The following is a 13,956-nucleotide window of genomic DNA, read 5'->3' as shown; positions in this document are numbered from 1 at the left end:
AATCAAATTGTTCAGAAGGTGAAGATTTGTTTAGTTTTACGGTAAAGTTAATAACTTTTTGTGACCCATTTTAAAAAATTATAAGCCTTTTCAGAAAGGTTGTGGGCCTTTAATTCAAAAAGTTTTGTGATAATTACTGAATTAAAAAAAAAAACACGAGTGAGTGATAAACGCCCTCTGGGCCTTTTGTTCTGTATTTAGATATAGATTCCCTTGCTCTTACCTATATTGTTTCGTCCTATAGATGAGGATCCTTATTTCGTTGTTGGTGATCATCGCCTTTATAACTTGTATCCCCGGATTATCCTGATGTCGGATGGATTAATAGCAGGAAAGGGAAGAAAGGAATGCATAGACAAAAAGGTACAGTCATCTGTAAATAGCTGTCAATTATATAACAAGTACAAAAATATCCAATGAATGGCATGTGTAGATAACTAGTGATACAGTATACAAGAAAAGAACTTTGGAAGTCAGTACTTATGATTGATTCAGACCTGTAGAAGTAAGAAACATTTACTTGATAGGTAAGTCATCATAGGTATAAAAAAAATGGTTTGTGAAATTTTGTATGATTTTATGTCAAAAATAATTTTTACAAAAACAGTAGTTATTTTTTATAAGAGTGTTTCATTGAATATTATGTTATTTACTCTGTATATAATAAGAAAAAAACTTCAAAAAAAATACCTCTACATTTTATACATACAAGGGTAAAACCTTGAAATCAAGGTCACAGTTCAAAAGTTTGATAAAGGAACAAAGATTTCAATAAACGTATAAGAGAAATTAGTTATTAGATCAACTTATATAACCTGAAGGGTCAGGATGACCTATAGTCATCATTCTTCGTCCATCGTTGTACGCTGTACATTAACTTTTCATTTTCTTGTCAATACCCAAAACACACAGTTTACCATTATTTTGCCTGTAGGATGATCGGATGAATGGCTACCAAGCTTGTTCAAATAAATTACCTTGACATGCATTGAAGGTCACAGGGGTCAAATAGGCTTAAATCTTTAAACGACTTCTTGTGAATATAAACTAAGAAGCCTGGAGACCTGATATTGGGCCTGGTGACATAATATCAGAAATTCACAATTCTTACTAATTATAAAAGAGATCATAATGTGCAATGTCTTTATTGTTATAAGCCAAAGAAAAGGTGGGCAATTTCAGAGAGTTTTATTCTTTTGTATTGATCCAAAGATTTGTAGAGTCAGAGTGTGTAGGCTGGAATAGCATTGTTTGTTCATATCAATATTGATTTCCTTTTACCTATAGGTCTATGATGCTGTGTGTACATACCTTCCTACACTACTAAGGGCTTCCAGCAATAACTGTAGGATTAGCTGTGTCCTGCTCGGGGATGAGGTGAGAACAAAACCATAGCTGGAGGTACTTCATTATGCCAGGCCAACTAGGGCCAGTTTCATGAAATAAGAAATTCCTCAACTGGAAATTCTCCATGAGAAAGCATTATAGAAGTGAACTTATTCAAATAAGTACAGAAACTTTCCTTAACTTCTGTAGTACTTTCATATCCATCTGAAGTTAAGGAATTCCTTACAATTAAGGAATGTTGGTGAAACTGATCCCAGATGATAATTAGCAAATTTCAAAAATTCAAAAGTTTGAAAACCCATAAAATACATGACAAAACAAATAATAAAGAAATATGTCATTATGCAAGTTTGTTTTAACTTAAAAGTTGTCAGCCATTTTTTCTAGACTGAATTCCATCTTTGATTTTTTAGGAAAGTGGTAGAATCCTAATGAGTGATCTTTCCAAGGAGACTGAAAGTGATGCTGTTGATCCTACGCAAATCCAGTGGCTAAGTCACTACTTTAGGCTTGAGGTAATATATGTTACTATATACAACCCAATAAGCGCCCCTGTCCCTATAAGCGCCCCTCCCCTTTTTGAGGCCTCATTTCAATTGCCTGGGCATAAGACCCAAACTATCAAAACTGTATAGATTTGCAATAACTTTTGCCTTATTAAGCACCTTTTCATTTTTTCAATGTTTTAAATGCTAATTGGGTCAAATATGGTACTATGTATAGACGCTTTGTCATGAAAATTCCCCAACATTTTAAGTTTATTGATACTCATGCATGAAAGAAATTCTTTTAATTATTCACTAGTGAAAAAAAGTATCTAATGTACAAAGGGGCATAGAAAAGATTGTCTTTATAACAACCTTGTGGTCTTATACAGGGGTCACAAAGTGTTGAATTTTGCTGTTAAAGGCCCACTACCCTTCCGAAACGGCTTTTAAAGGGACAATTCACTTAGGCTAATTCTTTTACATAACGAAGAAGCAAAATATGGCATAAATGTATTGTTCTACATTTCTTATGAAATAAATAACATCAAATATTGACAAATTCCACGTCATTGTTTAGTATTTTAATTAATATCGTTGAAATATATAATCGTTGATCAATACGATTAAGCAGGTACAATATGGCAGCTGTACCCATACCCGAGCCAAAGTCACGCACGTTAAACAAATAAACTACATAACCACTGAGAAGGTGATAAAATAATTTTTAGGCAAGACAATTCACCTAATAAGGTAAACACACTACTGTCAGAGCGATTTGAGCAGTTCTAGACAAAAGTTGCATTACTCTATGAGCAAGGGACATGGTTCGGCATACAAGAAGTTCGACCACAATGTGTAATGGCGGACAGCGAGCGAGTTTGAACATCTACACACATGTCACAACCATGGGCTTTTCAGGCATATCACAGTAAAACCGACTGATCTAATTTCCATAAGAACTGGGTTTTTTCCGATATATGTACAAATTTTATTGTTCTCTTAGACTGAATTGTCCCTTTAATTTTTAAAAAGTTATTAGCTTACCGTTAATACTACTCTCAACATCACCTTCTAAACATTTTAATTCAATAAATCAAGCGTTAACTTTCATAACGCGGGTCATATTATGTTTCCTGTCGTTGTACTTATTTTTTTTTTTTTAATTTATTTTTTATTCATTTTTTTCAAAAAATATACACATCACAACATATACAGAAGATACATGAAAGACGAGTACAATAGAAGTTACATTTGTAGAGTTATTTCAAATTGAATATTTTAACGTATGTACATACATATATTTACAAGTAACTTATTAACGTAACAAATACACACACACATTCACATAAAAGGTCTATCAAGAGTTATTTCCCTTCCTACAGATGTAATGAGAAATTGAACTAGGGGAGACAACTCTTGATAAAAAAACAACACCAAAGACAGGACAAAAAAAAAGATTAAAAAAAAGAGGGGGGGGGGGGGAGTAAACCTAGGTCACAGATCTTTCAAAAAAATTTAAAATATTACTGTTTATACATTTAACCAATTTTGTAATTCTGCAAGTGCTTGTGGTTTCCGCTTTAAATTACTGTTGGATATTATAATCCTGTGAGCTTTTAGTTCAAATTTAATATGATTTTTTAGACTGTTTAAATTGAGTTCTTTTTCTAGACATTTGCAGTTGTAAATGTATTGTTTTACTAGAAGCAGTATCAAATTTTCAATATGGAAATTAGTATTTGTACTATCTTAATTGCCGAAGATAAAATCCTGTTTTTCGAATCTAAGACTTAAATTATTAGTAGTTATAGAAATTCTTAATTGTTCAATCAAATTTGATACATTTTCACAGTCCCAAAATATATGAGTGATTGTTTCTGGATGTGTTTTACAAAATGTACATAGATTGTTGTTTGATTTACCAATTCTTAAAGATGCTCCACCGCTGACAAATGGTATTTTTTTCACTATTAAAAACAGGAGCAGACGATTGAGTATTTTTCTTTAGTTACAAAAGTTACTTACTTTACACCATTACCACCAATGAAAAGTTTGAGCTTCTAATTTTACTTCAAGTTAAAACTATGAAAAATAATTAATTGCATCCCGAAAAAAATCCGTACCACTATATCCTATATGAAATGAACTACTGAATGCGCATGTACCAAAGGCAAGATAAATTATTTTATATTATTTTTTGTGTTAATTAGACTATTATATACACGATTAAACACCAATTATTGTTCAAATGATGAATATCATTTTTGGTCTCTCGGCGGTGGAGCATCTTTAAAAGAAATGTTTTTGTAGTTAGTATTCTGTGATTTATTCGGAATTGTTACCATTGAAGCTTTGAGCTAGTAGAGTCATTAAAAGGTTGTTTATAAATATTTCCCCATTCATCCCGTTCAATTACAAAATTTTGATTCCATTTATTTTGAGCAGTAGGTATAACTTCATTTTTAATTAAAACATTATATATATTTTGAACACCTTTTTTACAACTTAAAATCAATTTGAGGTTTATTGGTATGTTAGGAAGAGTTATATTTTTTTCAGAGTCAAAACTTTGTTGATTGTTTCTGATGACATGATTAATGGCATTTTTCATACACTGATAATCTAGAAAATTGGTCTGAATATTATGCGTTTCACGAAATTCTTCTAGACTATATATAGATTTGTCTGTTTTCAAAATGTTATAGATAAATATAACACCCTTTTGATACCATAACTTCTTAAAAATAACTTTATGATTTATTCTGATTTCATTATAAACCAAATAGGGTTTTCTAAAATATTTGTTTTGTAAATATTACTTGAACTTAAGGTCGTACACCAAGCCTCTAGAACATCTCTCCAAAATAAATTTTTACAATTTTTAGATTGTTTTTTTATGTGTTCAATTCCAGTATTCGCTAATTTTTGTTTGTCAAATAGAGATCTTAGAATAATATTCCAGTTTCCTTCTTTACAATAAATTCTTCTTATCCATGATACTTTTAGAGCAGTTATAAAAGATTTTAGATGAATCATTTTAAGCCCCCCTTCCTCATATTTTTTAATAATTACATCTCTTTTAATTTGATCCAGTTTACCATTCCATAAAAAAATCAAAGCACAGACAATTAATTTGTTTAATATACAAGTTATCAGGATTTGGAAGCGATATAAATAAGTGGTTGAACTGGGATATTAGTAAGGTTTTTATTACAGCTATTTTGCCAATTGGTGTAAGAATTCTTTTGTTCCAAATTGAAATTAGTGATTTTAGTTTTGCAAGTTTTTGTCGAAATTCAGTTGGATTATTCTGCTTAGATCTACATCATATTCAATACCCAATAGATTAAAGCGTGTGGTTCCCCATTTTAAGTTAAGATTATAATTAAATGTATTATTACTGTACTTCATACTGCCAATCCAAATTACCTGGGTCTTGGAGAAATTCATTTTTAAACCAGATATATTAGCATAGAAATTTAGTGATTTGAGAGTTTGATCTAAAGATTTTTTTGAGCCATCTAAAAATAATAGATGTGTCATCAGCAAATTGAGATAATAGAATTTCATCTTCATGTAATAGTATACCTTTAATATTTTCATTATTTCTTAGTAGTATGGATAAAATTTCTGCACATAAAATAAAAATATATGAAGAGACGGGGTCACCTTGTCGACAGCCTCGCTCTATATGGAAAAAGTTGGACAGATTTCCCCCAATATTAACTGCTGACTGTATATCATTTCTAAAGAGTTTTATCCACTTGATTATTGTAGGACCAAAATTAAAGTATTTTAGAGTTTTATCAATAAAGTTCCAGGATACAGAGTCGAAAGCTTTTTCAAAGTCTATTAAAAGTAAAAGTCCCGGTATATTATTTTCTTCTGTATATTGCATAACATCATATATTAACCTTGTGTTTTCGCCAATGTATCTTCCAGGGATGAATCCAGTTTGATTATTGCTAATTAATTTACTGATTACCTTTTTGAATCGTTCTGCTATTGCGCCTGATGCTAATTTATATATATTATTTAAAAGTGTTATCGGCCTCCAATTACTTAATTTATCGCGGGGTTTATTGCCTTTTGGAATGCATGTAATTATTCCTTGTTTTTGAGTTATTGAAAGTTCTGATGTGCTAAAACTATAATTAAGTGATCTTAAAACAAACGGTCCCAATTGCTTCCAAAATATTTTCAAAAATTCCACTGTAAAACCGTCAGAGCCAGGACTTTTATCATTTTTCATTTTTAGCAGTGTGGTGTTTAATTCATTTATTGTAAGGGGTCCTTCAATATTTAAAGATTCTTGCTCTGATAATTTAGGAACAGTATAAGATTCTAGAAGTTGTTCAAGATTGACATTACTTAGTGTGATATTTTCTTTATATAAGTTATTATAGTAATTTTCAGATTCATAAAGAATTTTTTTTTGATCCGAGATAACCGTTCCATCTTCTTTAGTTATGTAAGGAATAATTTTACTAGTATAGTTGCGAGACTCTAAGTTGCAGAAATATTTAGTTGGTTTTTCCCCTTCCCTTATCCATTTCGCTCTAGATCTTATTATGCTACCATTTATTTTTTGTTTTCTTATTTCTTCTAATTCCTTCTTTTTATCTTCTAACTTGTTTAATGATGTATTATTTGGCCCTGTTTTTTCTAATGCCTTAATTTCATTAATTAATTTTTTTTCCCTTTCATTAGATGTTTTTTTTATATGACTTGAGTAGGATATAGTTTTACCCCGAATTTCCATCATTAGTGTTTCTAAAAAGAGTTGGTCATTTATTGTAAATACTATAAGATCTGACGATATATCTTTTACATTATTAATATTATATACGGGTACTGCATATTGAGATTTGATATCTTCTATTGTAGATTTAATAAGTTTTAAAAATTCATTATCGAATAAAAGAGAATTATTAAATTTCCATAAACCTTTTCCACGTTTAAAGTTATTAAAAGACAAGTTAATTATTGAGAAAGAATGATCTGAACGGTAACCTGGTTCAATTATTGAAGAAGTCAAACTTGGTAAAAGACTATCTGATATCAGTATATAATCTAATCTGGCCTGTTTGTGTGGTTTTTCTATGCCAAGTATATCTTTTAGTCTTAGGATTATTTTCTCTAAATGTGTCTACTAGTCCAAAAGTGTCTATATATTCCAAAACTTTCTTTCTTGCATTTAGGTTGTTTATATTTTTATAGTTTTCACAATCTAATTTAGGATCAAATATCATGTTAAAGTCTCCACATATTACATATTTGTCATTTCCAAACTCTTCTATAATATCAAATATTTCGTCATAAAAAGGAGGTTGGTCAATGTTAGGTCCATATAAAGTAATTAATGTTATTTTTTCTCCTTTAACTATTATATCTAAAGCTAACATGTTACCGTTCAGATCTTTCTTTTCCTGTAAAATTTTATATTCAAAATTATTATTGAAAAGTATAGCAGTTCCTCTGGAATTAGAATTAAATGAGTTGAATACACAGTCAAAACCCCAGTTAGAACGAATCATTTTTTCCTTCTCAGATGTAAAATGTGTGTCCTGGAGGCAATAAATATTGCACTGTTTATTTTTTTAAATAAGAAAAGACGTCTTTTCTTTTTGAGAAATCTCCAAGACCCTAGCAGTTGGCAGATAAAATCTTTAAACTTTCAACGACGGGCTTGACGCATGGCGTGATGAATGACCTAGATTTAACAGATAAACAGACACAAAAGAACAAACATTAACATTAAACAAAAATACATACAAAGGCATAATGAAACAGTCAAACAGGTCACGAAGAAAGGCTAAAACTCGACGACCCACCGTATGTGTGATCTAGGATAGACATAGATTAAAACGTTTTCCTGAACGTTTTCCTGATTCAGCACAGTGCGTTCGATTTACGTGTAATTTCAGATTGACAAGATATTTGACGATAGATTGTTATAGAAAGAACTATTTGATTGTATGAACTAAAATATACATATGGATGGAATAAAATCTTCAAAAATAAAGAGAGAGAATGAAAGAAAGAGAGAAAAAAGATGGGCTGTTTGAAAGAAACATTTGTAGTATTTATTTTATTGTTGCAGTTATGTCCCTTGTTATGAAGTCGGTCGAAAATAAAGAGTTACCGTTCCTTGGTAATATTGTTTATTCCGGAACAGTTCACCTTTTTTATATATATATTCTCATTACATTTAACCAAATACACGTAATAATACATAGTTATTCAAGAATATTTATATGTTTCAGCATGTAGATTTCTATGAGAAGTTACATCTATTTAAATTTACAGCAAGTCATTAATAAATTTCGAACCAACGATACTGGAATATTGAAATACGTTAATATTACAGGTTATATATGTACAAAGAACGAAATGGTTTTGGTAAATACACCACGGTGAAGGGAGATAACTCTTTTTTTTTAGTATTACACATATAGCTAGATGATACCTCTTGAAAGCGCTATTTCAAAGAAAGCACTAGATATAATAAACTACATGTTGTTATATTGGATGCGCTTATCAATTACAAATGTTGCGCATTTGTGAAAAATAAATATATCTGATAATAATAATTGATATACAACAATATTATTCTTAAATACAATGAGAATTTCATGCAGCATATATTAAATCTATATATAATACATATACATGGATTTCAGTCAGATTAGAAAATTTTATATACATAAAACATTATACGCTGTGTAGCTCTGCCTTCACATACTCCTGCTTACAACCATCGTTGATTCAAAACCCGTAAAAAAAAAGCACGTATATAACATATTTGAGTAAAATAACATAACGGACTAATGTGATAAAGGGAAATAACTCTTTAGACAGACGTTCACACCAGAGTTATCTAATTTGACTCGCCATAAATTACGATTTTTGGAAAATAGTTATAAATACGGTTTGATATGTAGTAACAAAATTATGATATCAAGCAATTTGATATGAACGGGGAAATATTTCATCACATACTATTAAAAAAGATTAATTAGCGCATTACTGAAATATAGTTAATTTGACAGATATCTACTTGTAAATTGTTGGTCAATTTTTGGCGCATATTATGAAAATCACATTACAGTACATATAAAGAAAATAAAATGTCTTTCTGAATACACCCGCTGTATTGAAACCGAGACGATATATTTGGTTGTACTTATTACTGTACATTATAATGAGTTGACTATCACTAGGCCCGATGGTAAAACAGCAAAATGAATCATTACTGTTAACATACACAACAGAGGGAATCTTGAATTTATACGGTGTTGTAACCTCATCTTAGGCCATCAATATACATTTTATCAATATGTTATTGTTGTTTTTAAGAAATTTTGATTTTTTTTTGTATCGGTAAGATAGTGGGCCTTTAAAGACCTCAAGACAGTTGTCTTATTAAGCAGGTGGTCTTTATACAGAGGTGGTTACTAAGGCAGTTTTTTAGCTCACCTGGCCCGAATGGCCGGTGAGCTTATGTCATGGCGCGGCGTCCGTCGTCCGTCCGTCAACATTTCTTTTAAATCGCTACTAGTCCTAGAGTTCTGCATGGAATGTAACCAAATTTGGCCACAAACATCCTTGGGGGAAGGGGAACAGAACTTTTATAAATTTTGGCTCTGACCCCCCGGGGGCAGGAGGGGCGGGGCCCAATAGGGGAAATAGAGGTAAATCCTTTAAATCGCTACTTGTCATAGAGTTATGCATGGATTGTAACCAAATTTGGCCACAAACATCCTTGTGGGAAGGGGAACAGAACTTGGATAAATTTTGGCTCTGACCCCCCGGGAGCAGGATGGGCGGGGCTCAATAGGGGAAAAAGAGGTAAATCCTATAAATCGCTACTAGTCATAGAGTTCTGCATGGAATGTAACCAAATTTGGCCAGAAACATCCTTGGGGGAAGGGGAACAGAACTTGTATAAATTTTGGCTCTGACCCCCCCGGGGGCAGGAGGGGCGGGGCCCAATAGGGGAAATGGAGGTAAATCCTATAAATCACTACTTGTCCTAGAGTTCTGCATGGAATGTAACCAAATTTGGCCACAAACTTCCTTGGGGGAAGGGGAACAGAACTTGTATAAATTTTGGCTCTGACCCCCCAGGGGCAGGAGGGGTGGGGCCCAATAGGGGAAATAGAGGTAAATCCTTTAAATCACTACTAGTCATAGAGTTCTGCATGGATTGTAACCAAATTTGGCCACAAACATCCTTGGGGGAAGGGGAACAGAACTTGTATAAATTTTGGCTCTGACCCCCCGAGGGCAGGAGAGGCAGGGCCCAATTGGGGAAATAGAGGTAAATCCTATAAATCGCTACTTGTCCTAGAGGTCTAGATCTGCTTGGATTGTGACCAAATTTGGCCACAAGCATCCTTGTGTGAAGGGGAACAGAACTTGTGTAAATTTTGGCTCTGACCCCCTGGGGCAGGAGGGGTGGGGCCCAATAGGGAATTTAGAGGTAAATATTCAAATTCCTTCAGAAAAGAAACAATGAACCAGTATTCAGAACATTACTTGGCATTACAAACCAGGTGAGCAGGCCCTCTGGGCCTCTTGTTTTTGTTTTTGTTTTGGTAATTCTCAAAGTTGCACATGCACTTACATAATATCATAAAGTTAATTCAGAATTTATACCTTAGCCGACCAATCACTTCTATTCCTGGTTATTTTAACAATTCCTAATTTGCATTAATCATACATTTGTTTCTTCTTTATCCAGAATGCTATAGGTACAATTGTTGACTGGCATGCTGGGAAGGAAACATACACTAATGATGAATTAAATGACAGGATAACAGAGGAATTTGAAAATAGCCAAATCACCGATGACAGAGAACAGGTAAATGAATGTTCATGAAAGGGAGTAGGTAAATGAACATTGACGGAAGGGAATATAGGTAAATGAACATTTATGAAAGGTAACAGGTGAATGAACATTTATGAAAGGTAACAGGTAAATGAACATTTATGAAAGGTAACAGGTAAATGAACATTCATGAAAGGGAATAGGAAAATGAACATTCATGAAAAGGAATAGGTAAATGAAAATTCATGAAAGGTAACAGGTAAATGGATTTTCATGAAAGAGAATAGGTTAATGAATATTCATGAAAGAGAATAGGTTAATGAATATTCATGAGAGGAATAGGTAGTGAACATTCATGAAAGAGAGTAGATAATTGAACATTCAAGAAAGGGAACAGGTAAATGAGCATTCATGAAAGGTAACAGGTAAATGAACATTCACAAAAGGAAACAGGTAAATGAACATTCATGAAAGTGAATATAGATAAATGAACATTCACGAAAGGGAACAGATAAATGAACATTCATAAAAAGGACAGGTAAATGAACGTTCACGAAAGGGATCAGATAAATGAACATTCATGAAAGTGAATATAGGTAATGAACATTCACAAAAGGGAACAGATAAATTAACATTCATGAAAGGGACAGGTTAATGAACATTCACAAAAGGAAACAGGTAAATGATCATTCATGAAAAGTGATATACGTAAATAAACATTCATTCATAAATTGAACTGCCAACCTCTGACCAAGTACATGCCTATATATATACAAATGAAGACACTGTTGTAGTATTGGCAATACCTCAGCTTGAATTTAGTAATATTTGTCTTCTTTTGTTACAGGAGCATGTTAGGAATGAAGCTGATAGGATCATCAAAACTTCTCTAGAAGACACAGGTGTGGTAACTTTGTTAATTATCTGCACATGGTTGAATTTATAGTGTTCCTATTAGTGGTCAATAACTCAAATCCTGGTATAGACACAGAGTTGTATCCTTGGTGACTGAAGGGTCAATAGGTCAAATCCTGGTACAGACACAGAGTTGTATCCTTGGTGACTGAAGGGTCAATAGGTCAAATCCTGGTACAGACACAGAGTTGTATCCTTGGTGATTGAAGGGCCGATAGGTCAAATCCCGGTACAGACAGATGTATCCTTGGTGACTGAATGGTCAATAGGTCAAATCCTGGTACAGACGCAGAGTTGTATCCTTGGTGACTGAAGGGTCAATAGGTCAAATCCTGGTACAGACACAGAGTTGTATCCTTGGTGATTGAAGGGCCGATAGGTCAAATCCCGGTACAGACAGATGTATCCTTGGTGACTGAATGGTCAATAGGTCAAATCCTGGTATAGACACAGAGTTGTATCCTTGGTGATTGAAGGGCCGATAGGTCAAATCCCGGTACAGACAGATGTATCCTTGGTGACTGAATGGTCAATAGGTCAAATCCTGGTACAGACTCAGAGTTGTATCCTTGGTGACTGAAGGGTCAATAGGTCAAATCCTGGTACAGACACAGAGTTGTATCCTTGGTGACTAAAGGGTCGATAGGTCAAATCCTGGTACAGACACAGATGTATCCTTAGTGACCTGAGGGTCAATAGGTAAAATTCTGGTACAGATGCATAGTTGTATCCATGGTGAATGAAGGTCAATAGATCAAATTCTGGTACAGATGCAGAGTTGTATCCATGGTGACTGAAGGGTCAATAGGTCAAATCCTGGTACAGATGCAGAGTTGTATCCATGGTGACTGGAGAGTCAATAGGTAAAATTCTGGTACAGATGCAGAGTTGTATCCATGGTGACTGAAGGGTCAATAGGTCAAATCCTGGTACAGACACGGTGTTGTGTCCATGGTGACTGAAGGGTCAATAGGTCAAATCCTGGTACAGACACGGTGTTGTATCCATGGTGAATGAAGGGTGGATAGATCAAATCCTGGTACAGACACAGTGTTGTATCCATGGTGACTGAAGGTCAATAGGTCAAATTCTGGTACAGATGCAGAGTTGTATCCATGGTGACTGAAGGGTCAATAGGTCAATTCCTGGTACAGACACAGTGTTGTATCCATGGTGACTGAGGGGTCGATAGGTCAAATCCTGGTACAGACACAGTGTTGTATCCATGGTGACTGTAGGGTCCATAGGTCAAATCCAGGTACAGACACAGTGTTGTATCCATGGTAAGTAGAGTTGAAGAAGTCAAAGTCTGGCGTTGGCACAGTTATCAAGCTGAGCCAAAGACAAGTCACAGTGAATAAAATTGTAGTGTATGCCACAGTTTTGCTGTATAAATGTTGATGATGCTTAACCCATGTGAACTGTCTTCTACCCTGTCACAGATTTACCTTGTAAAGTAGGGAGGAAACTATTGCTTTTTGTTAGGTGATGATGCCTGCTGTAGTTTTAACACTTGGCCCAAAGGGCCAGTGAGCTTATGTCATGCTGAGGTGTCCGTCCATGAATTTTTCCTTTAAATCGCTACTAGTCATAGAATTCTACATGGATTGTAACCAAATTTGGCCAGAAACATCCTTGGGGGAAGGGGAACAGAACTTAATAAATTTTGACTCTGACCCTCAGGGGCAGGAGGGGAGGGGTCCAATAGGGGAAATAGAGGTAAATCATTTAAATTGCTACTGGTCATAGAGTTCTGCATGGAATGTAACCAAATTAGGCCAAAAACACCTTGGGAAAGGGGAACAGAGTTTTAATAAATTTTGGCTCTGAGCCCCCAGGGGCAGGAGGAGCAGGGCCCAATAGGGGAAATAGAGGTAAATCCTATATATCGCTTCTAGTCATAGAGTTCTGCATGGAATGTAACCAAATTTGGCCAGAAACATCCTTGGGGGAAGGGGAACAGAGTTTTAATACATTTTGGTACTACCCCACAGGGGCAGAAGGGGCATAGCCCAATAGGGGGATAGAGGTAAATCTTTCAAATTGCTACTAGTCATATAGTTCTGTATGTAACAAAATGTGGCCAGAAACATCCTTCAGGGAAGCAAAACAGTTTTTTTGTAAATTTTGGCTCTGACCCCCCAGGGGCAGGAGGGGCGGGGCCCAATAGGTGAAATAGAGGTAAATCCTTTAAATCGTTACTATAAAGGACTTCATAGAGTTCAACATGCTTTGGAATGTAACCAAATTTGGGCAGGAACATTCTCTGTAGAAGGGGAACAGAATTTGTATAAATTTTTGCTCTGACTCCCCTGGAGCAGAAAGATTGGGGCCTAATAGGGAAATTAGAGATAAATTTCCTTCAGAAAAGAA

At 34.1% G+C, this 13,956-nt stretch overlaps 1 protein-coding gene across 5 annotated transcripts in view; it reads left to right on the top strand.

The window, feature by feature from the left end:
• LOC138333179 (uncharacterized) overlaps positions 1-13,956 on the top strand; it is a 62,396-nt gene that overhangs the window by 31,031 nt on the left and 17,409 nt on the right. For all 5 annotated transcript variants that reach the window (XM_069281361.1, XM_069281363.1, XM_069281362.1 and 2 more), the window contains 5 exons: positions 245-363; positions 1,288-1,377; positions 1,761-1,862; positions 10,582-10,701; positions 11,516-11,570. In XM_069281361.1, the coding sequence (XP_069137462.1) occupies positions 245-363; positions 1,288-1,377; positions 1,761-1,862; positions 10,582-10,701; positions 11,516-11,570 (486 nt within the window). The remainder of the gene's footprint in view (positions 1-244; positions 364-1,287; positions 1,378-1,760; positions 1,863-10,581; positions 10,702-11,515; positions 11,571-13,956) is intronic.

Source organism: Argopecten irradians, chromosome 10 (genome assembly GCF_041381155.1).
Source record: "Argopecten irradians isolate NY chromosome 10, Ai_NY, whole genome shotgun sequence".
NCBI classification, from domain to species: domain Eukaryota; kingdom Metazoa; phylum Mollusca; class Bivalvia; order Pectinida; family Pectinidae; genus Argopecten; species Argopecten irradians.
Note: the sequence above shows the minus strand (reverse complement) of the source record. Positions and strands in the feature narration are given on the sequence as shown.